General features: G+C 31.7%; 1 protein-coding gene across 1 annotated transcript; it reads left to right on the top strand.

The window, feature by feature from the left end:
- The first annotated feature begins 650 nt into the window (after positions 1 to 650).
- LOC139510971 (lachesin-like) lies at positions 651 to 8881 on the top strand. Its single transcript, XM_071297530.1, has 5 exons — positions 651 to 660; positions 2148 to 2438; positions 3397 to 3681; positions 6634 to 6954; positions 8006 to 8881. Exons 1-5 carry the CDS (start codon positions 651 to 653, stop codon positions 8320 to 8322), a joined length of 1224 nt encoding a protein of 407 aa, XP_071153631.1. The 3' UTR covers positions 8323 to 8881.
- The last annotated feature ends 14710 nt before the right edge of the window (positions 8882 to 23591 follow it).

Raw genomic sequence — 23591 nt, 5'->3', positions numbered from 1 at the left:
CATAAACAATTTCATCTAGCTCAAGCGTATACATGTACGTTACACGCACGTAATACATACACTACAAGCGCGTTAAAAACGCTACATATAAGTTTGAGACACATTTAGGACAAGTTGTATACGTTTCAAGATCGTTCGACTTTAACTAAAACGTATGCCGGTGTGTTTGTAACAAACAATCCATAATTAAACGTCCCAGACACGCCGAAAGCACGAATTTTCGTCCTAGATACGACCGGGACGCGTTTCAGATACGTTCAGGGGACTTTTTTTCCGTCGTAGCGTGGATTCCATATCGATAGACAAACGCAATACATACGCCAACATACGTTTCTTGAACGCACGCTACCCGCTTATGTACGCTTCTCGTACGCACAATACACGCTTAAAGCTCGTTGTTCACACGATACAGATATGAAGTTGAATGCATCCAAAATTACTAGCGTACTGGCAGCGTACATGATTTTTTTACCACACCCGTCGTACATCGGAGCTATATACTGATGTGTGACACAGGAATTAACAAAGATGTGGAAAATGCATAGAGCACATTCAAAGGCAAATTTGTCAAAGAGAAACTGACACTGCCACGACAAAAAAAAGATTCGAAACAACAAACAAACATGTCAACAAAACTACTAAAGAACGCAATGACGCAACGTCAGATATTGCTACCACTTTGTGTAACAGAAAGATGACGTTAAATTAAAAAAAAATTGTGCTTTCTTAGTTGTGTAAATGTAAAGTATTACACAAAAGTATAAATGCCCTGTGATTCCAACCCAATAGGATTTTATAATTGACATAGGATATTAGATTTTAAATGTCAGTAATTTTGTGGTGTTTGGGGAATATTTTTGCACATATTAAAACCACATCGAATATTAGTTTAATCTAGCGGTGGTAAAAGAGACAATACATGTAATTATGATACTTAAGTTTTCTTACTTTTATTTTGATGTTCATATAGGTGGGTATTCTTTGTATTTGTGCATAATTTCGTTTTGTTCAAAGCAGTACAATTACAGTAGGCGGAGAAATGAACTTGCGAATGCATGTTTATGCTGTTCCTGACATATTACGCTTGTTGCAACGTCAAATTATGTTAACGGACAACCTTGCAAGACATTTTCATTGGTCCGTATTTTTCATAGACAACCTGTAATCTTAATACAATTTGGTGTACCAAATATAAATTTAAAAAAAAATAATCTACACAAAATTAACTCCCCGGTTTTTAGCCTTATCAGTTTTGTGAAGACATGAAAGTTTACTTCGGACATTTTCGCAAGACATTGCAAACGTATTGTTTTGAATTGAATAAGTAACTCAATGTATTTGATAATTAGGATTTTTATGCTTGTAGTTAGTACTAAATAAACGATATTTCATACATTTTGATAAATGATCTGTTAAAATTTTAATTTTTCAACTGAAATGTTTCAAGTTTCAAAACAAAAATTCCCCTGGGACATGCTGTTCATTATATTCTTTCCAAATTACATATGCAAGTTTTAGATGGAGGCAGACATGCAAACCTTTACTGAAATATATCACGTCATAGAAAATTGATGCAAAATTTCGAAGACATGCGTTAAAAAATTTAGCGGATTTTTCGAGTTTTATGTTTTGAGTTTGTTACATGGGACAACGCTAAATTAACGTTTTTCATGACAATCTGTATCTTTCAATACATCATACATTATATATTTTATTCTTCTTTTGTCATAATGTGAAAATTTGAGATACAATCCTTTTTTTCATCTATTAGTTGGCATATTTATTTCAGTATTTCTAAAAAAAAAATTCCCGTTACTTAACACTATTTTTCGTGGTAGTAGCAATAGCTAACGTTGCGTTATTACGAACGCTGCAAACTACTTAAAGAGCAGGCAGAATCTGATCTACTATTAAAATCCATCAAATTTTCCATTTTTCACTGATGTCACAATAGATAAAAGGGGATTGTAATCATAATACTTAACAATAGTTCTAGCATATCCTCGGTTATCTGTGAGGCATTGCCAAAACACAATATAATTTCAGAAATCTCTGAGAATATCTTTTTCCATTACAATATTCAAAGAACCTGAACTGAGATACAAATGTTATGGTTCCTTAATGATCTTGTCAATTTGTTTTTACAGATACGCCTTTTATAATTAATTCTACAGATTATGCAGAAGGATTTATTGGGAAATCATTACATGTCAATTGCGAAGTGAAATCAGTCCCTAAAATCCTTGATGTTACGCTTCAACCTAAAGAAACGATTTTTAATTCAGATGTCTCCAACATATCCACTGGAAATCATCAAACAAAGTTCACATTTATGATTACCGATCCAACATTACAGGATAGTGGAAATTATACATGCAACGCAACCAACGTGCACACATCCAGCATTAGTGATACAATTAAACTAGAGATATATGGTGGCAAGTTCTACTTTAAACTTAATTTTCATTGTGCCTTCCCACTAATTGGTTGTTTTTAAAAAAAAGTTATATGTTGCTTTAGCATGGATTGTTTAGAAATAACCGTTTTATATTGCATAATAGAAAACTTCCTATGCTATATTTACTAAATTAATACATGTAATTAACTGTTCATAGTAACCATTAACTTTGTTTGAGTGTTCGCACTTGTCGATCACATTACTACATAATCTAATGTCGGGTGTTGTGTGAACGAAGATTATTTTTCATCGTCTCCCCCTCAACTCATCCTTTAAAAAAAACAGGTCGTCAGTATTTCATAAACCTAATGAATTGTCTTATTAAGTCATTTACGAGAAGAAAAAAAAGGGTCTGCAGGTCAGTGCTATTTCTAAGAAAACATCTTTAGTCTACATATAAATAAGAAGATGTGGTATAAGTGCCAATGAGAAAACTCTCCATCCAAATTTATTTATTTCTAATCAGTATAAGAATTGCACTGTATCGTAACTTTAATGGTAAAAACACATGACCAATTCATTTTCCATATTTGTTTATTCTCGTTTAATTTTAAAATAATATAAAATACAACCATTTGACAACATATTCAAATGTTAAATGTTCCTCGAATCGTTTGAAAATTTGACCATGATTGAACGATAGCAATACATTTTTCGTTTGAATCTGTATGATGGAATTTGTCTTTAATAAACAACGACAATACTTTTAAATACGAAGTCTTTGATTGAATAAAACATTTTCTCAACAATAAATCTTTTGTAAAACGGACTACATTTTAACCAGTACTCTACAGCAGTTAATTTTGATGCAAGTACAACAAACAAAAATCGTATCACTGGTATGACAAAAACAATAGATTTTGGATATTTGTATATCACCGTTGATAGTTAAACTCTACTCATTCAAAATTTCTAATTTTGATAAAAAAAAATTTCAGTTCATTTTCAAGACCAATCTGATGAACACATTACATTTGGGGAACGAATTATCATCGACTGTGCCGTAGAGTCACATCCAGCGATTACTAAATCCACAGAAATAACTTGGTCGTTAAATGGAAGCTGTGTTAATACTAAAAACATAATAAAATATAAGCAGCCAACACCCACTAGCCTGACCATCAATAATGCCACGTTTGGTGACCAAGGGGAGTACACATGTGCTGTTGAGAAAGATATGATTAACGGAACCAGTGGTGGATTTTGGATTAATGTAAATGGAGGTAAGCAAAATTTAAAACTTATTGGTAAGCTCGAATTATTGCACCAAGAGAAAACAATCCGCACTTTTAAGCTCACCTGTCCCGAAGGGACAAGTGAGCTTATGCCATCACTTGGCGTCCGTCGTCGTCCGTCGTCTGTCGTCGTCGTAAACTATTTCAAGAATCTTCTCCTCTGAAACTACTGGGCCAAATACTTTCAAACTTTAACTGAATGTTCCTTAGGGTATCTAATTTATAAATTGTATCCGAAGTTTTGATCTATCAACAAACATGGTCGCCATTGCTAAAAATAGAACATAGGGGTCAAATGCAGTTTTTGGCTTATAACTCAAAAACCAAAGCATTTAGAGCAAATCTGACGTGGATAATATTGTTTATCAGGTCAAGATCTATCTGCCCTGAAATTTTCAGATGAATCAGACAACCCGTTGTTGGGTTGCTGCCCCTGAATTGGTAATTTTAAGGAAATTTTGCTGTTTTTGGTTATTATCTTGAATATTATTATAGAAAGAGATAAACTGTAAACAGCAATAATGTTCAACAAAGTAAGATTTACAAATAAGTCAACATGACGGAAATAGTCAGTTGACCCCTTTAGGAGTTATTGCCCTTTATAGTCAATTTTTTACCATTTTTCGTAAATCTTAGTAATCTTTTACAAAAATCTTCTCCTCTGAAACTACTGGGCCAAATACTTCCAAACTTTAATTGAATGTTCCTTAGGGTATCTAGTTTGTAAATTGTATCCGAAGTTATGATCTATCAACAAACATGGTCGCCATTGCTAAAAATGGAACATAGGGGTCAAATGCAGTTTTTGGCTTATAACTCAAAAACCAAAGCATTTATAGCAAATCTGACTGGGTAATATTGTTTATCAGGTCAAAATCTATCTGCCCTGAAATTTTCAGATGAATCAGACAACCTGTTGTTGGGTTGCTGCCCCTGAATTGGTAATTTTAAGGAAATTTTTCTGTTTTTGGTTATTATCTTGAATATTATTATAGATAGAGATAAACTGTAAACAGGAATAATGTTCAGCAAAGTAAGATTTACAAATAAGTCAACATGACGGAAATGGTCAGTTGACCCCTTTATGAGTTATTGCCCTTTATAGTCAATTTTTAACCATTTTTTGTAAATCTAAGTAATCTTTTACAAAAATCTTCTCCTCTGAAACTACTGGGCCAAATACTTCCAAACTTTAATTGAATGTTCCTTAGGGTATCTAGTTTGTAAATTGTATCCGAAGTTGTGATCTATCAACAAACATGGTCGCCATTGCTAAAAATAGAACATAGGGCTCAAATGCAGTTTTTGGCTTATAACTCAAAAACCAAAGCATTTAGAGCAAATCTGACGTGGATAATATTGTTAATCAGGTCAAGATCTATCTGCCCTGAAATTTTCAGATGAATCAGACAACCTGTTGTTGGGTTACTGCCCCTGAATTGGTAATTTTAAAGAAATTTTGCTGTTTTTGGTTATTATCTTGAATATTATTATAGATAGAGATAAACTGTAAACAGCAATAATGTTCAGCAAAGTAAGATTTACAAATAAGTCAACATGACGGAAATGGTCAGTTGACCCCTTTAGGAGTTATTGCCCTTTATAGTCAATTTTTAACCATTTTTCGTTAATCTTAGTAATCTTTTACAAAACTCTTCTCCTCTGAAACTACTGGGCCAAATACTTCCAAACTTTAACTGAATGTTCCTTAGGGTATCTAGTTTGTAAATTGTTTCCGAAATTATGATCTATCAACAAACATGGTCGCCATTGCTAAAAATAGAACATAGGGGTCAAATGCAGTTTTTGGCTTATAACTCAAAAACCAAAGCATTTAGAGCAAATCTGACGTGGGTAATATTGTTTATCAGGTCAAGATCTATCTGCCCTGAAATTTTCAGATGAATCAGACAACCTTTTGTTGGGTTGCTGCCCCTGAATTGATAATTTTAAGGAAATTTTGCTGTTTTTGTTTATTATCTTGAATATAATTAGAGATAGAAATAAACTGTAAACATCAATAATGTTCAGCAAAGTAAGATCTTCAATTAAGTCAATTTGACCAAAATTGTCAATTGACCCCTTAAGGAGTTATTGCCCTTTAAAGACTTTTTTCACAATTTGTTCATCATGTTGACTTACTTTAAAAAATCTTCTCCTTTGAAACTGCTGTATCAATTTCAACCAAACTTAGGCTAAATGAGTTTCAGAGTATCTAGTATAAATTTAATATTTTTTTTCCTTGTATGTCAAGAAACATAGCTCCAGGGCTAAAATAGAACATAGGAGAAAATGATTATTTTTTTTGGCTTTTAAAGAAAATAGGACGATTAAAAAAACATTTAAATAAATTGAAAAGCCAAAATAATCATTGATGAGAGATTTAACCAAAAGAATTAAGGTGAGCGATTCAGGCTCTTGAGAGCCTCTTGTTTTTTTAAATTCGCTATATCAAAGTTGGATGTAGCTGAATTATTAACTCTAGGGTCACTTGCAAAGAGTTTTACAGACGTATAGAATAAAAGGTAGATTTTATTTTATCCTACAGCTTACAATTTATCTTGTTAGTAATTGATTGCTAATAACTGTTCTACTAATATCAAGATGTGGAGCTGTGTCCTCAAAGAGGGGATTAACATTTTAACAGTTATAAATTAGTACAAAGATCGATGTTAAACTCGTCAATGAACAACTTGGACAAGGGGTGAGTGCACATTGTGATCTACTAAAGTTACTGATATAAATGAGGTCTAGATTTTTCTCTGAATATCAAGCAACTGCAATTGAAAAGAAATCCATTCTCAATTTTATAAATGAACAGCCAGAATTCACATTTAGTTAATGACATCTGATAATGCTAGGAAATAATGTATTGACCTATATAGATGAAATAGTAATAAATATTCCGCCGGATATATAATAGTTTAAATCTATTTTCAGACTTTCCGAATGTGAACAGTAACATCATTTACAACACAGTGCAAGACTCAGCATTTATAAGTGTAAACGAGTCAGCAGACTCAATTTTGATACTGACTTGTAGTTATGAATCCTTCCCAAATGCAACAGGTCTAATCTGGGAAAAGCAAAACGGTGATAATAAACACCCGGTGTCAGGAAAAGCCACTGGTGGTACTTTGGATAACCCAAACATCACGTTCACTTCGGTAGAAAAATCTGACGAAGGAAATTATACGTGCTATGTCACAAATGCAGTAGGGAAACGTGCTGGAAACTCAGTATACATACAAGTTAATGAATGTAAGTTTTTGTCCTTATTACACTTTATAGAAATTTCTCATATTATCCATTTGCTGATTTTTCACTAGCCTTTCATAAGTCCCGCCCAAATAACAATATGTGATGATTAAAGCAACGGATAATACTGCCTGAAAGTAACACCCGCTGACCCCGAGTTTACTGATCCGGTGAGAATCAACTACCGCTCGCCGGTAAACAAAGTCTTATTTATACTTCAATTATCTTTCTAATAACATAGCGCACACTTGAATCATACGGCGTTGAATGTATTAAAAAAAGACACTGCCCTTTGATTAATGTCCTTCGGTGATTTACATACTTGATGAATAAAATTATTACCTGCGATTGCGTTTTGGGTGATATCTATTTCTTCGCTAACACCTTTATCCAAGGGTATTATGTTTATATTATAAGATAGATATGTGTGCATCATCATGCAGAGAAAGATTTGTGTTCTCAGAATACTATTGATAAAGATTCAAAGAATAGCATTGCAAATGGAAATGGGGGATATGTCAAAGAGACAAGAACCCGACCAAAGAGTAGACAACAGCAGCGAGAAAATCCTGCACCTCATGTGGTCCTCAGCTGGCCCCTAAGTAAAATTGTGTAGTATTTCAGTGAAAATTGGCGTCACACTCAACTCTAAGAAATATAAATGAACTAATATTGGTCAGAGGCTCCTGACTTGGGGCAGTCGCAAAAATGACAGAATAAAAGAAAACTGATTTCACCTGTGTCTTGAAACATATTACGCTTTCTGTGCAGAAATAGGTTAGCTGTCGTGTTATTGTATATCTTTGAAATTTAGTAGTATCGTGTGTATTTATTGAAATCCATCATAGGTCCCCATCGGACTCACTGTGTTAAAGAAGAGTTAAATATTTCGACTGTTCATAGACACACCGGATTAAAATTCGTAGTTAACATTATATCCAAGTAATTTTATATCGTACTTACACAAATATGATGTGGTATGATTACCTTCGATGCAACTCTCCACAACAACATTATTCATACTTTCAAATCCCGTATTGTATCTCTTTTTCAGCAATGTGTCCATGTCTCTGTTCATTCAAACAAAAGCTTGAGTTTTGGAAGAATAAAAATTTTACGAAGGAAGAAATGTTAGAATATATGGCACCTTTCTTGAAAAAAACCCTTGAGGAAATGAAGCTTGAACAGAACAAATTGTCCAAAAACATCCGCAAGCGTACAAGTGCGAAGGATGACAGGACATCTTCTCAGCAGATTGGATTAGTGGGTATAGTTTTCATTGCCGCTGCTTTCGGAGTGATAATTGTATTCGATATCATTGCCATCAAAAGATATTTGCTAAACATCAGAGAAGCTTTTAATAGAGTTTAAGATAATTTAATCTTCAATTTCTGCAATATTGGCTTAAATTATGTCAGTAAAAATGTTTGGTATACACACCTGTTTAGGTTAAAGGCAAGAAACGAAAATCTACAATTTTTTTAAAGAATATTTTTTTTAACTCAGTAACTACCTCTGTAGGCAGATGTGATAAATGATAATATTTACATTAAAAATTAGATTCTGGATTTTTTAAAAGCTTGTGATATAAAATAATGTTTCTTCTTACTGAAACAATGTTGCAGGTTTTTGGCAACTAGATTAGCATTATTTTCATGATGGCGAATTTTAATAATAACTTAAACGCGTTTTATTTATCATAATTTGCCTTATGTAGGAACAAAAAAGGATTTTACAAGACAGTTTTTGGAGGTGAATTGTCCTCTCTTTTTAATTTTAAATTTACTTTTAATTCTTCTTTATTTCAATATTTTCAAAATCATAGTCTGTCCATACCTAAATACCTTGCTGAGTGTAATGAAACATTTGTCTTTTGTTAAAAGTATGGTGGATTTAAACCAGTTATGTTATCATTTTGCTTATATTTAACACTCCCATGAAATATCTAATGGCCCCGTATTCGCTACATTTTCAATTTAAAAAAGCCATAGTGTCGTAAAGTTGTAAATAATTGTATAGCTGGAAACCTCCATATTTGTTGCTTTTCACAATCATCATTTCTAATAGTTGTAGTTTCGTACCTCGCTTAAGCCCTTTACAAAACAATTCAGAATCCCGCAATATATTGATAATCACTTAGATGTTACCGTATAGCGGGTTATTTTAGCGGGTGTAAGATTTAGCGATTTTCATTCAATAACTTAAAGATATATTTTGGCGGTTATTATTTTTGGCGAATTCAAAACTTTTATCAATACCTTTGCATGTACACTTTGAAATTGGCGGAATTATTTTGGCGATTTTGTTCTATCTGCGAAAATAAGCGAAAATTTACACCCCGCGGAAATAACCCGCTATACGGTATTTAACACTACAATCAACCCAATATTTAAAATTATTTTGTAAACAGTACATAATCTTGGACTGTAAATGTTAACTGCTAGCGTTTTTTTTTTTAAAGAAAACCACTTACATTGTTGTTCTATGCAGATCTAAAATTTTCTTTTATATTCGTGATTTTCAACCATTAAATGTTATTATCTGCTTATGACAATATTGCGAATTTTCGCTTATTTGTACGTTATATCAATATTCAGGGCATGTATATCATTATCTCTATTTTTAAAATTCATTAATCATAATAAATGATAATACAAATCCTTGTTTAAACATTTATAGTTTGTATTAAACCATTCATTCATATTTCCATTTATACATGAGCTGCATTATGTATTTAGGAATAAAGCTTCTCCTAGTTTTATTTTATTTGTGGAAGTTAAGGTGCTTATGTGATCAATGGTACTTTTGTCTTTCATCAATCATCCTGCCCATCGTCAATTATCTTATTTTCATCAAACTTTTGTCTAAACTTTCATTGAAAATGTTACAATGTATATTTATTTAAATGGATCAAGAGTTATACCACTCACGGTAAGATAAATGATCTCGAGGATCTGGTTTTGAACATCTGTGCATTGGGATTATAAATCCCTCATTTCACCTATCCGGTACTTGACCAGAATTAAAGCATATCTTGAAATATTCATGAAAATAGAAATAGCAGAACCATTTTGGCACTGAGGGTCAGAAGTGATCGGCAAAGGTCATTGCCTACAATTTGATTTTCATTGTTGTTTGTTTTGTTGTACATGTATGCGCCAATGTTTTTCCGTTCTTACATTGAATTGGTGATTTTCCGTGTTGTATGTTAAAGTTGTACATGTAGGCATCAATGTTGTCCTAAACTTGCATTCGTTTGTATTGTCGACTTTCAGTTTCGAATTTTCCTTTAAATGAAGTTGCTTGGGTACTCTATCAGTCTTAAGTTTTTAAACGAATTTTATCTCACCTTCACAAAGGATCGGTGTATACTGTTGCCGTCACATTCAATCAGGCATTTATCTGTTACTCCTAACACTTTTAAGTTGATATTCATGTTTAATCTGATTTAGAGACCCTCACAAAAACTTTTTTTTCTTACAATGACTTTGAAAGTGTATGTGGACGTACGAGCTTTAATGTTTTCTGTGTATTTCCCACTTCTTTTTTATATAGTACATAAACTTTAATGAGGTAAAATTTAATCATTGAATTTTTTTATATATATATAACATGAAAAAACCTGGCCAAGACAACTCTACTCCTACCTTGTAATTTCTTGTACATTTTCGTCTTCTCTAAAAATCTTTGGCTCACGGAAAACAATGCCATATTCTTTTTAATCATACAAACTATACAATCTCGGAAATGCATTCTGTTTCTATTTTCAGCAAGTTACGTATTCTTATTTGTAACTATGATGTGTTTTATTATCTTTACGTGTTGTATTGCATATTTGTGATTGTTAAAAAATGTGACAAAAAAAATGTAAAATATTTAAGATTTATTGTTTAATATTTGTATATGTTTGCATAATTCTGATTAAAATATTGAGAGAAATGTCCATAGATTTACATATGCCCCTTAATCTGTTATCTTAATTTCTGACAATTAACTGTGTTTGTTTTGGTATTTTATCACAGCTTCCTGTAGGAAGGATTAAAGATTGCGGACGATATTTGATATGGCGTCCCCACAAAATTAAAACCGTAAGGTGTCATTGTACTTATATTGTTCGGTGGGGTATCATACCAAACTCTAAACAATCGTTTTATAAATTAATTGTTATGATGGCTTAACCGTAAAAGCCTGTTAATATTTGTTGATTTATAAATCTTCTGAGATCTTCTTATCAAATTAAAATAGACCGGTTCAATACGCCACTTAATAAGTCCCCAAACGATCAAATGAACAGAAAATGTTTTAAAATGATATGTCTCCTAAAGACCTAAAAACGTGATAAAGATTTCGAAGATTAGGACGAGCACACAGAAAACCAAATGACATACGTTCAAGTACAGATTATATTTTAATGTACTACAATACCATACAAGAACCAAAAAGATGTTTTTTGAATTTGTATTTGTAAAAACCGACTTGCCATTAACTGTAAATAACAAGTATAAATCTGCAGGAGGCATATCATTATAGGCAAAGCTTTTGCTTAATTGCTCTTTTAGGGTAATTAAATCTGTGTGTGACATTTACTTTTTTGTACATATATCTAGTTTATATTATCTTCAAATTTACGTATATTGTGTAAAATGCTTAAAACATATTATTATATTGTATTATTGTCATTATATGTTGCTTATACAGCAGTTGGGTTAAAAAGATACGTTGTTGCATAATGAATTAAAGAACATTTTAAAGTTCCTATCAGAGGATTATGATTTAAAACTAAATGACACTTCAGAAAACACAAAGGTCATTTTTTATACTTTTCGACAGCTTTACAGTTTTAAACAAGAGAACAAAATTATAAGGATAAAAAATGAGTTATGTAAAATCATATGATCAAAATAGTATAAGCATAGAAACTGATTTGTTTACTTTATAATACTTAAAAAGAGAAAAAACACAAACAACATACTACTCGACAATATACGTAGGTGTTGAATTGGAATATAAGGGATTGAAAGTTGTATCTCTTTTAATAAATAGAAAAATCGACTAAACATGCGAGTCGGACTTCTTAAGTTTACTTTAAAACGTATATACATCACGTATACGTCAAATGAAAGGAATGTTCTGATAAGTAGTATGACAACATATAGCAGTAAGTGCATGATATTTAAAGCAAAACATTCTAAGAAATTGCAGAAAAGATTACCCACAGTATGACTTTTTATTGTTATTGTTTAGCCTCGACAAATTTGTTTTAGAGTATTAAGTACAAGAGGGGATTGGGGTATACGTAAATGAGACAGCAACCGAACGACACAAATTTCCGAATGACATCGGAAGGTCAAGGCACTGTATATAAAGCATCAAATATATTACATCAGCATCTCTATGCATGTGTTTGCACATTGGGTATATACAATCTTGTGTTAAACTATCAAGCTATTTTTGCGTAACTGTTTTAAGACTCTGGTGAAATCTGTCAAATTTTTAAACTATTATCTTTACTGAAATGCTATCACTACAACTCGTCTTTCCTAATAATTAACAGTATTTAAAATTTTTACAGCTAACAATGGATTAAAATTATATTAAAATATGATAACATTTATAAAGTACGAAAGTCTGGTACGGGCTTTCTCTTTTTATCATTTCGAATGTTCATTTTGACATTTCTAAGTTCTAACTTGACATTTCCTAGTTTGAACATAAAATAAGGAGATGATCACCAATGAAACAGCTATCCTTTCAGATACCAAAGACGTAGATGTTGGAAATAAATAGGTTGTCGTACGTCCTTCAACAATGATCAAAACCGATACTACATAGCAAGCTAGAAAATGTCCCGACAAAATAAAATGGAAAGCAAACTCAAATGCGAAAACCAACAACCTGGTTTAAGTGCAAAAGAACAAACTAAAAACAAATGTCATATACAATAACAAACGACAACCATAGAATTACAAGCTCCTGACTTGGGACAGGCATATACAGAAAGTAACGGGGTTAAACGGATATAGACGCACTATCAAGTATCCCTTACCAACCCGAGACAGGTGTGTAACGTACGAACATAAGAACACATTATATAATCAGTTATAAAGAGTGTGACTCATCAGATCAAAACAAAGCAAAACAAGCAACTAACAAAAACAGTATTGAAATGGCTGATGTTATGCCCTATAACTTGCGTCAACTATAAAACTTTTACTGGTTGTCCATAAAAGAAAAGATGTTTCAGATCGAAAGGATTACACCTTTGTTTATAATCTTTTGTCAATTATATCAATCAAGCACATAATTTTTCAAAACCAAATGATTTTAACAATAATATTTAAAAAAATATATACCGAGGCTATTATATGTATTTATGGTTGTTAATAATGTTTTTTATGATATATAGATGTGGTACTTTATTTATTCATAAATCATGTTTCATTTACGTAAGACACAAATATGTTTTAAGAAAAAATATAAGAATGTACATGTAAGTTATTTTCATGTAGGTTAGAAAAATAATGATACTCCATTAGTACACAGATTGGACTAAATAGATCTCTCAGGTCTATAATAAGGTCGTGTTTGATTGCAAGAAAACCAGATACGGTTTCAAAATCCGGTCTTTCAAAAACTTACAAATGCCTCCTCCATAAAAAGTAAGAAAAACAAGTATATCAAAACTTTATAGAATAGCGACAAATGCATATTAGCAACTGCTGCCGTCATATTTTTTTCTTTTATATAGTACATTATATCCAAAATGTTACAATTTTTACATTTTTTAAAAAATTCCGTTTTACATAAAATCAACAGATGTGTCTCGCTAATAAATTTACTTTTGCACATATAGTGTTTGCATATTTCATCCGGATCAATGACCACAACACTACACTTCATTGATGATTTTATCCCAAATCACTTTTCTAAAGATGGACTCGTCTATAATAAACGAACCAGTTATATAACGCTAATTTTGACTCCGATAAATCTTGTTTAAGGGCAGGTTTCACCGTTACTTAAATCCGAAAAAAATCCGTAAAATAATTTGTTGGTTTTCAAACCAGGTTCCAGATTCTTTGTAATCAAACCCGGCCAAACTGTTTTGTTTATATGTCAAACACTCGTCGTGTACAAGTTATGATTTTGTGTTAGCTATGGCTCTAGTAATACGAATTGATGTTTTACAATTTTTATTATTTGACCCAGGTTTCCTATTATTGTTAATGAATGTTTAAAGAGTATATTTAGTTTGCGTCATGTGAACAGGTTTAATTTAACCATTTCATTCAAACTCTTTATTGTGAATATACACATTGAAGATGAACGTATTGTATTCTCCAAAGGAAATTATGTTGTTATTTTTTGGTTTCCCCATAATTATATTTTGTCCTTAAAAAAAATCAATTGCAATAATTATTATAGATTTGAAATCACATTTTTTATCAAAAATATAACACTTTTAATTTTGATTTCCTAGACAAAATTTCACTTTGTTTGTATGAGACAAATAGGATTTGTTTAATTGCCAAGATTATTTCATTCGTGTATACTTGGCTAAAAAGTTATTTCATATTTTGATTAGTTTTCAATTTTATAGAATGAAATTCAAAACAGTGTGGCTGTGGCCATTGATTGACACATTAAATTCATCCATTGACTGGGACAATTTAGGTGAACGTTTGTCTGTAACGACCATTGCTTACTGTGTACTTTTTTAAGACACTTAAACTATGGCCGGGGTCACCAAAGGTTCTCAACACCTTAATAAAGTAATTCGAAAAAATTAATCAGAAATAACACGATGTTTTGATTTATATCAATTATATAAATCAAAGCATAAAGGTTATTCCTGATTATTTTTTCGAATTATTTTATAATTAAAGGCGTTAAAAAACCTTGGTGACCCCACAGTTTAAATATCTATCGTAGGTACGTCGTGAGCAGTGGTCGTTACATACAAACGTTCACGTAATTTGTCCCAGTCAATGGATGAATTTTATGTGTCAATCAATGGCCACAGCCACACTGTTTTGAATTTCATTCTAATACATTTTGTTATAAGAACGATAAGTTATCATAAGAACAAACATAAAAAAACAAATGTCTTTCAACGTTGGTCGATTGCAACCGAATCGACGGACTCGATGTTATCCTGTTTTATTAACGTTTCAAATTGTTTTTTTAATATTGTTGTTGTTTTATTTAATTTTTGTTAGGGGTGGGGGGATGATCACTATTACTTTAATGAAGTAAACGTCAATCATGAAAAAGTTGAAAGTTATTTTCCTTTATTTTGGTTCTTGTCAACCGCTAAGTCCGGTATATCTCATTTATTTAGAGGGGTCAAAAAGATGGGCATTAATTATATCTTTCATCAGGTATAAATTGAATAGTTTTTACACAATATTTAAGCTAAAAGATATGGAGAGTCATATTTTATCATTTTCGTTTTATAAATAATGTGAGAAATAAAAATACTGTATACTTGCATCTTGTAGTAAATACTAAACCTTCAGTCAGACTTCAAGAATATGAGCTAATTTTGTAGGGGTTATATAGTGCCTATATACATATATATTTGTGTGATGCTACTAATTATAACTTGTCCACGGCGTTTGTATAATATTAGATCCATAAACTATGAAATTTTGTGTACGTTTCACATAATGTTTACGTGTTTTTGAAAGGAACATAATTTTACTCGAGAGAGTATATGTTGCAATTACCAAGTAATCTTTTTAATTTGTAAAAGATAAATGCAGAACTGCAGTTTTATTAGAGATATTATCAATTTTTAGGAACATTGCCTGTAACTTAGCAAACCTCTAAAAATCTTGTAAATGTTTATGTATCAAAACTTATTGAAAAATGTAATAGAGTTACTGAGAGTCACAATATTTAAAGTATTAGGAAAAAGTATTGTTTTGAAAGCAGCCTTTCAGTTTATGACACAGCGAATGATTAAGTATAGTAATACAGGCAGTTAGTGGAAAGCGAACGAGTGTTTCATTTTTTTTTCATAAAATTTTATGTATGTTGATGTATTTTTTACAAATAAATATGCAAGTTTCATTAATATCTTGTTTTGATTTTTAATGCCTCATTCAAATGTTTTGCACCCACACAGAGAGATTTGTGATAATTATCACTTCCGTTTCTAAAATGCCGAGTTTCTTTTAATACTTTTCGACATGGTATGGGTATATATAAAGCATTAAATGAAAATACACTAATGCTCTCATGTAAAATTATAAGTTTTTAAAACTTAAACTTGAAAAAAGAAGGTCATAGCAAAAAGTCAATGAGACACAGAATCATTCATATTGCTTTTACAGTCAATTTGGTTCAATTTTGTCAAATTAAACAAACAAACATGGCTGACGAATTAATCACTTGCAAGTGAATACTTCTACCTCATTGGATTCGTATTCATGTTACCTTAATCTATACCATTTGCTAAATATTTGTTAGGCATGTATTCGTGGTGTTTAGCCATTAAAAGGAAATTAATACCAACATAAAAAATGAAACAAAGGTGAGCCATTTCGTTGACTGATTCGATCCACAACACAATCATTTTTATATCGATAAAAACGATGATTAACTTATTTGTTTAACATATAACTTGAAATCAAACAGACCTAAAAATGTATAATTGCACGAGGTCGCCTTCTATTTATATTTATGTTTATGTTAATTTTAGGTTATGAACGTCTGCCAATCTTCGAATGTCATCTCGATAATTATAAGATCGCGTCTCGACTGAGATACATGCACACGAAATGCTGATATATTTTATCAAGTACACGAATTGTCAACTGTCTATTTCCGACATATTGTAATTATTCCCCCACTTAAAAAAAAGTGGGGATATGCAGTTTTACCTCTTTCAGTCCGTCCGTCAGTCCATTCATTCATCCGTCAGGAACTATACTACAAGGATTTCTGAAAATCGTGTTCAGGGTTTATATAAGTCAGTTATGCCATGTGATGCATTTTCACATTCATCACTCAACTAATTCATGTTTACCAAACACTTGTATCATTTCACACATGATAGCTAAGTTGAAAATGTTTGTTACATTTTCTCAGGAACTACATTTCAAGAATTATAAAATTTGGTTTCAGTGGTAATATAAGTCAGCTATAACATGTGATGCGTTCAACCGCTTCCTGTACTACTGGGTCAATGCCACTTCTGGTTGAGTTTTAATTTACCGAGGTTATCACCAGCCCTCTAGTTAACAATCAGTGTTGACATGAATAATTATTGATATGCAGCTTATAATTATAAGTTAACTATTTACAAAACTTTGAGTTTTTGAAACACTCAGGCTTTTCTACCTCAGGAATAGATTACCTTACCTGTATTTGGCAAAAAAAATAAGGAATTGTTTGTCCTGATTGCTCTTCAAGTTCGTACTTTGTTTGGCCTGTTTAACTTTTTTTTATTCGAGCGTCACTGAGGAGTGTTTTGTAATCGATACGCGCGTCTAGTGAAGGTACAGAATTTCAATCCTGGTATATATGAGTTAAGTTCTTAAACACTTACATCATTTTTCACATGACATCCAAGTTGAAAACATTTTTCACACTTTTCTCAGGAGTACGTTATCATTATTGAGCAATTGCTCGCAGTTTCACTTGTTTAGATAAATATTTTAGTCTGTTTTAAATTAAATATCAGAGTTTGAGTCAAATTGGTGAACATGAATTTGATAACTAATGCCCTTTCAACTTGACGAGTTAGTATATTATTAACCCTACATTACGGAAGATTTCTGCAAACTGGACTGTACTGAAATTAAAATCTATTTTCGAAGTACTTTGCACAAAATTTGAATCAACATAGAATACAATAGTCCGCCAATAATCTTTTTTGAGATAAATTAAAACATGAGGAGATTTGACATAATTACCAGTACAACAACCATCCATAAAGACCAAAGGAAAAGATATGAATAAGAATGCTCATCGTAGTAGATTTGTATGATCAAGAGAAGCAGAGTGTCAGTCCTACTAATAGCCTCTTCTTGTTGTCCATACAGTATAAGATGAAAGTTGGTGATAAGTCACATTTGCTGATGTCACAATCTGAACAGGGGAGGGGATGTTTTAGATGACTAGTGGTGCATATATTTGGTTAGATGTTACACAGATAATAAATAACAGTCAATCAAATCATGATTGCGTCCGTATATTTGTTCGAGGGATTAAACCATTTACTCATATTTGCTCCTTAAACTCATGCATGTTGCTGAAGAGAAACGAACGGAAAATTCACCAGAAGAAAGTTTAAGTAATTTCTGTTTTAAAGTTCTTTACGCTACCGACCCTCAATGTCAATCTCCAGAGTATTATCAAACCCAGAACTGCGGGGATGTTACCATCTATTCACCAATTGTAACCATGCATTGACTTGGTCTTATCAGTTAGACGTTTACTTCCAGCCACTTATAACGTTTTTGTAACAATGGGTCGTTAAACGTACGTTTCTCAACGCATACAAATAAATTACTCAAAAATAGACTACTGGAGATATAGACCTTCTAAAATTCAAACTGACCACATTTACCATACATGCACATACGTTGAATGCATAATGAATTCAAATCGGACGTGACAATGAGTTTGATTAGCATTGAATACAATAGGTAAAGTTGAAGGTAAATGCATGGTTTGACAGTATGAACAAAATATTTGTTACATTTCTTACAAGCTCTTTCAGATTTCGCTCTAATTTCAATTTCCATTATTAACGCATTGGTACGACACATTGAAAAAAAAACAGAAATAACAAATAGCAAAATAAGTAAACAGAAAATATCAGAAAACCAAAAGAAGGAGAAAATATCGTACGAGGTCATATGTTATAAAACTACCCAAGACCTTGATCATAAAAAAAATATTTTTAGTCCGCTTTACCAGACAAACAAATGAAATAATACATTAAAAACTACACTGATCAACATTTCTTGTACATTCAAATGTCATGCAAAGATAATTTATCTACAGGAACTATTATTAAAACATTATATGAATCATATCATGTAGGTGCATAATTTATGTTGATGTTTTGTGTCATCACAAATCGCGGCTCAAATTTTTAATGAGTTTCGTTGTAGAAACAGTTAATGAAAAGTAACTAAGGTTTTGATTGATGTATTATATTAATAAAGGAGACGCATGGTATAAACCAATGAGACATAAAATAACGTACACAAGAAAATTTGAATATAATAATTGTGTTGTTATGATTTCGGAAATATTTTTTTTCATATTTTACAAAATAAATAAATTTATTGTTGACAGTACGAGTACAGAAGAGAAATTTTATCGTCATACTAAATACTCAAATATTCATAGGTGATACATGAAACATGTATTATGTAGTAATGAAGTATAATTTGCTTTGTTCTCATCATAAATATGGACTAAAATTTAGAAAGGAAATGGGGAATGTGTCAAAGCGACAACAACCCGGCTATAGAGTAGACAACAGCCGAAGGCCACCAATGAGTCCTCAATGTAGCGAGAAACTCCCGAACCCGGAGGCGTCCTTCAGCTGGCCCCTTAAGAAAAGTATGTATACTAGTTCAGTGATAATGCATGTATAACATTTTCCGTCAGACTTAAAAAACAATCAATATATATTAAAATTCGAAAGTTGACGAATGCCATCAAAACCTGCTTGTACATTGGTCCCGCACTTTCAGTCATGGCTTATTGACTAAATATGTTGTATAGTTCATCGTTCAGATATTGTAATTTTTATCTAAACTTTTGCGTTGTACGTAAAGGCGAGTCTGTGTGTCAAAAGTTTATATACTGAATGAGTCGAGCCCTTACCAACTGATTTGCACGGTTGGTTCTTTTAATGTTTTGTCATAGCACATCCCAATGTTATGATGAAGGTTGCTTCTGCACATTCTTCTTTTAGCCAAGAGCCTGTCGTTGGTTTGTTTTCGAAATTGTTTTTCTTCATTGAAGTAGCATTTTAATTTTATTTTTTTCTCTATTTTAAATTGTTTCACATGTTGTCAGCCGGGCCTCTTTTTGCTAACTTTACGGTTTGAAATTTCCTTACGGTTGATGGATGTACGGTGACTTGTCATTAAAATTGACGCAATACTGTCGGTCTTAATTGATTGTTGGTTAATTGGTGATCCTTTTTTTCATATATTTTGATCTATTGTTGACAATTATCAAATAATATAGTATGGCATGCGTATTAATGACATCAAATCCCGGCAATGTCAGAAGAAAACATAAATAATTGATAAATTAAAAGTATCACAATATAAAACATACAAAGATATTTATATCATTTTAAATGCTACAAGTTTTTCCCTTCCTTTTTCAAAGCACCTAAGTAATGGAAACCTATTACTATTATTGCCGATTCTTGGTTTATTTTCTTAACGTTGTACACATCACTCTTTTCACCTGATGTCATTAAGCTAAACCAAACTTGACAGAAACACTGGAAGGAACTTCGTCATTATTATTCATTTCGGGCTGATCAAGCGAAAAACATACATGCATGAAGAACTGCAAAAAATGCTCATAGATGTATTCTAAACACTGAGATTGAATAAGGTAACTTAAAGGTTTATTGCATGATTATGTTTAATTGAACTACTTTTGATTTTCTTTTTAAATACTATGTGATAACTTTTTGTTTGCTAAAAGCATCCAACAGGAACGTGGAGTAAAAAGGTTTAATAAGCACCAATAAGAGTAAGGATATGTATTTCATTATAATCATTTTTTTCCGACTCATTAAATTCAATCATGTGTTAATAATCTCATGAATACCATATTCTCCTTATAAGAGATAACATGATTGTTTAAATTCAATTTTCATCAGGTACATTTGAAAATAGATTCATCTGGAAAGGCATTCAAAAATATACATACTTGTTAAATATTTTGCAATTATTTCAGATCTGTTAACAAGAACACTGAGAAGAAAATACTACACTGAAGAAAAGTCAAAGGAAATAGCCGTAGCTTCACGAAAAAGCTCACGTGCATTAATTAAAGAGAGTCATCGAACACGAAATTACAGTTCAAAGATGTACATAATATTGAATTCGACACTCAGGTTTTTTGTGATGCTATACTTCGGTAAGTATTTCAGTCAGTAATTCGTTCTTGTTTTCGTTCTTTCTTTTTCTGATTTGCGTTTGATTTTTCTTCGTTATTTAAACATGTTATTCTATTTTTTTCATATCCTTACTTTGACAATCTTCAATCACTCCAGATGTTCCTATACTTAAACAATTTCATGGTGCATTTATTTGCATCTTAAGTTTAAGATTGTTTTCCCCTTCATTACAGCAACCTCTAGTGGCTCTATGATTCTCGTGTACTGAGTACTTTAACATTAAAACTCATTTAAATGACAGTACATGAATTATGTATAGCATGTTTTCCCGGATTTACTGTATTTCGTAGAATTATTAGGGAGTACAATTAACCTTTTACTGCAGTATTGAACAACTACAAAAAAAGGTTAAAATACTAGTACATACATGACTTTTGGCAAAACAAATACTGTGAATAATCATTTTGCTTCCCTTTCAAATTTTGGAATCAAACAGCTGACATTATCAATTTTAGTATCCAGTTACTGCAAAGGAAAAGAAGTATCATATAATCATTATAATGTTTTGCATGGAGACGATATAACCTTACATCACATTACCTCAGAACTCGGCAATACAAAAACAAAAAACATCCAATGGAAAAAGAATGGACATCAACTGCAGGAGTGTGGAACTTTTGGCAGACAGTCTGGTGGAACAACGCCTTCGCTTACAATAAGCAGGATTGAGATATGTGATCTTGGTACATACGCTAGTTGTCTAGATAGTGACCCAACACGTTGTACACATCATGATATAGGAGGTATCGTATATTCTATTTTGAAATCATAATTCTGTTGTATGTTTTTACTGTCGGTTTATGTGTAATGAAATGTTCAAATCAGTCATATCATAACAAAATAAATCTATTAACATATACACGGTTCGCTTTCGATTCGATATACGGTATAGAACAATTATGGGTGACTCGTCTTTTACTTGGTTCTATATTTAAGAATAAGGAAAAGGGGATATTTTTTATTTCGTACTTTCCTAATATAATAATTTTTAATAAAGGTTAAATTACGATAAAATGGTGAGGTCACAAAGTTTTAGATAATTAAGATAACATTGAGAATGGAAATGATAAACTCCCGCACCCGGAGGCGTCCTTCACCTGGCCACTTAACAAATATGTATACTATTTAAGTGATAATTGACTTCATACTTAACTCCGAATTATACACAAGAAACTAAAATTAAAAATCAGACAAGACTAGCAAAGGCCAGAGGCTCCTGACTTGGGACAGGCGCAAAAATGCGACGGGGTTAAACATGTTTTTGAGATCTCAACCCTCCCCCTATACCTCTAGCCAATGTAGAAACAACAAACACACAACAATACGCACAGTAAAACTCAGTTTAAGAGAAGTCTGATTCCGATGTCAGAATAGGTAACAAAAGAAAATAAACACAATGACAATAATGCATAAATTAACAAAAGACTTCTAGCAGTTACTGAAATGCCAGCCCCAGACCATAATTAAACTGATTGAAAGATTATGGCTTCATCATATGAATATCAAGCACAATCCTACCCGTTAGCTGTTTAGTATTATACCATCATAAAATATATGAGATAAACACAACCAGTTCATGCCAACAACTGGTTTTGGAATAAATGTGTTTAATTCTGATGCAAAGACCCTATAAGTGAATCAGTATTAAAGGTAAACTATACAATCTTTAATGACCTGACAACAGTATCGTAACTATATCCTTTCTTGATTAGTCTGTTTAAAAGTTTTGTTAGCTTTTCAGGTGAGTACTGACTTTTTGTGCTTTGTAAAGAATATTACCATTAAAGATTGGATGTGAAATACCTGAACGTATAAGATGTCTGCATATTTAGTTAAATTTACGAATGATGTCGTTGTATCGAGGTCTAGTTTTCACCTGTTTTTGTTTTATACTAGAATGTCAAAGTAAAAAGTAGCCAAACGTTCGGGAATTTGATTGTTATGAAGCGTGGATAATATATTTAAATAATTTTAACATTTTGGAACAATCTTGATGCAATACAACATCTTCTTTTATTAGTTGTTTTTTTTTTTTTTTTTTTTTGTGAATTTTTTCGCATCAGGGATCATCGTCAATCATTTTATAATATGTCCCTGAAAAATAAGATAGAAGAGCCTATGTTTTTAAAAATAAATATGTGTCATATTTCCATTAAAAATGCAGTTTTCTGCCATCTGTAAATCCATGTAAGTTCTCTATATGATTAAAAGATCTGAATTACAAATAATCATATTGCAAAAAATACGAAGTACACTGTCAAACAAAGCTGTGATGCTGTAAATTTTAGCAAAAATTGAAAAATATTAGAAAAGGTCAAGATCTGAAAGAAAATACACAGGGTATAGGTCTAACTGTTTCTCCTTAATATTTTGTGATTTTTTTATGTCAAAAATAAATTGAAACTCAAAAACAAATTATGAATTCATGTATGTAATATCTAGATCATTTATTTGGTTTGAATTCAAA

This window comes from Mytilus edulis, chromosome 2 (genome assembly GCF_963676685.1).
Source record: "Mytilus edulis chromosome 2, xbMytEdul2.2, whole genome shotgun sequence".
In the NCBI taxonomy this organism is placed as follows: Eukaryota; Metazoa; Mollusca; class Bivalvia; order Mytilida; family Mytilidae; genus Mytilus; species Mytilus edulis.
This window is presented reverse-complemented; position numbering and strand designations above follow the sequence as displayed.

Bases quoted from the DNA above. Each gene is read 5' to 3' on its own strand.
- LOC139510971 (XM_071297530.1), top strand. The intron at 2,439-3,396 runs GCAAGTTCTACT...AAAAAATTTCAG, and splicing joins TAAACTAGAGATATATGGTG to TTCATTTTCAAGACCAATCT. The intron at 6,955-8,005 runs GTAAGTTTTTGT...TCTCTTTTTCAG, and splicing joins ATACATACAAGTTAATGAAT to CAATGTGTCCATGTCTCTGT.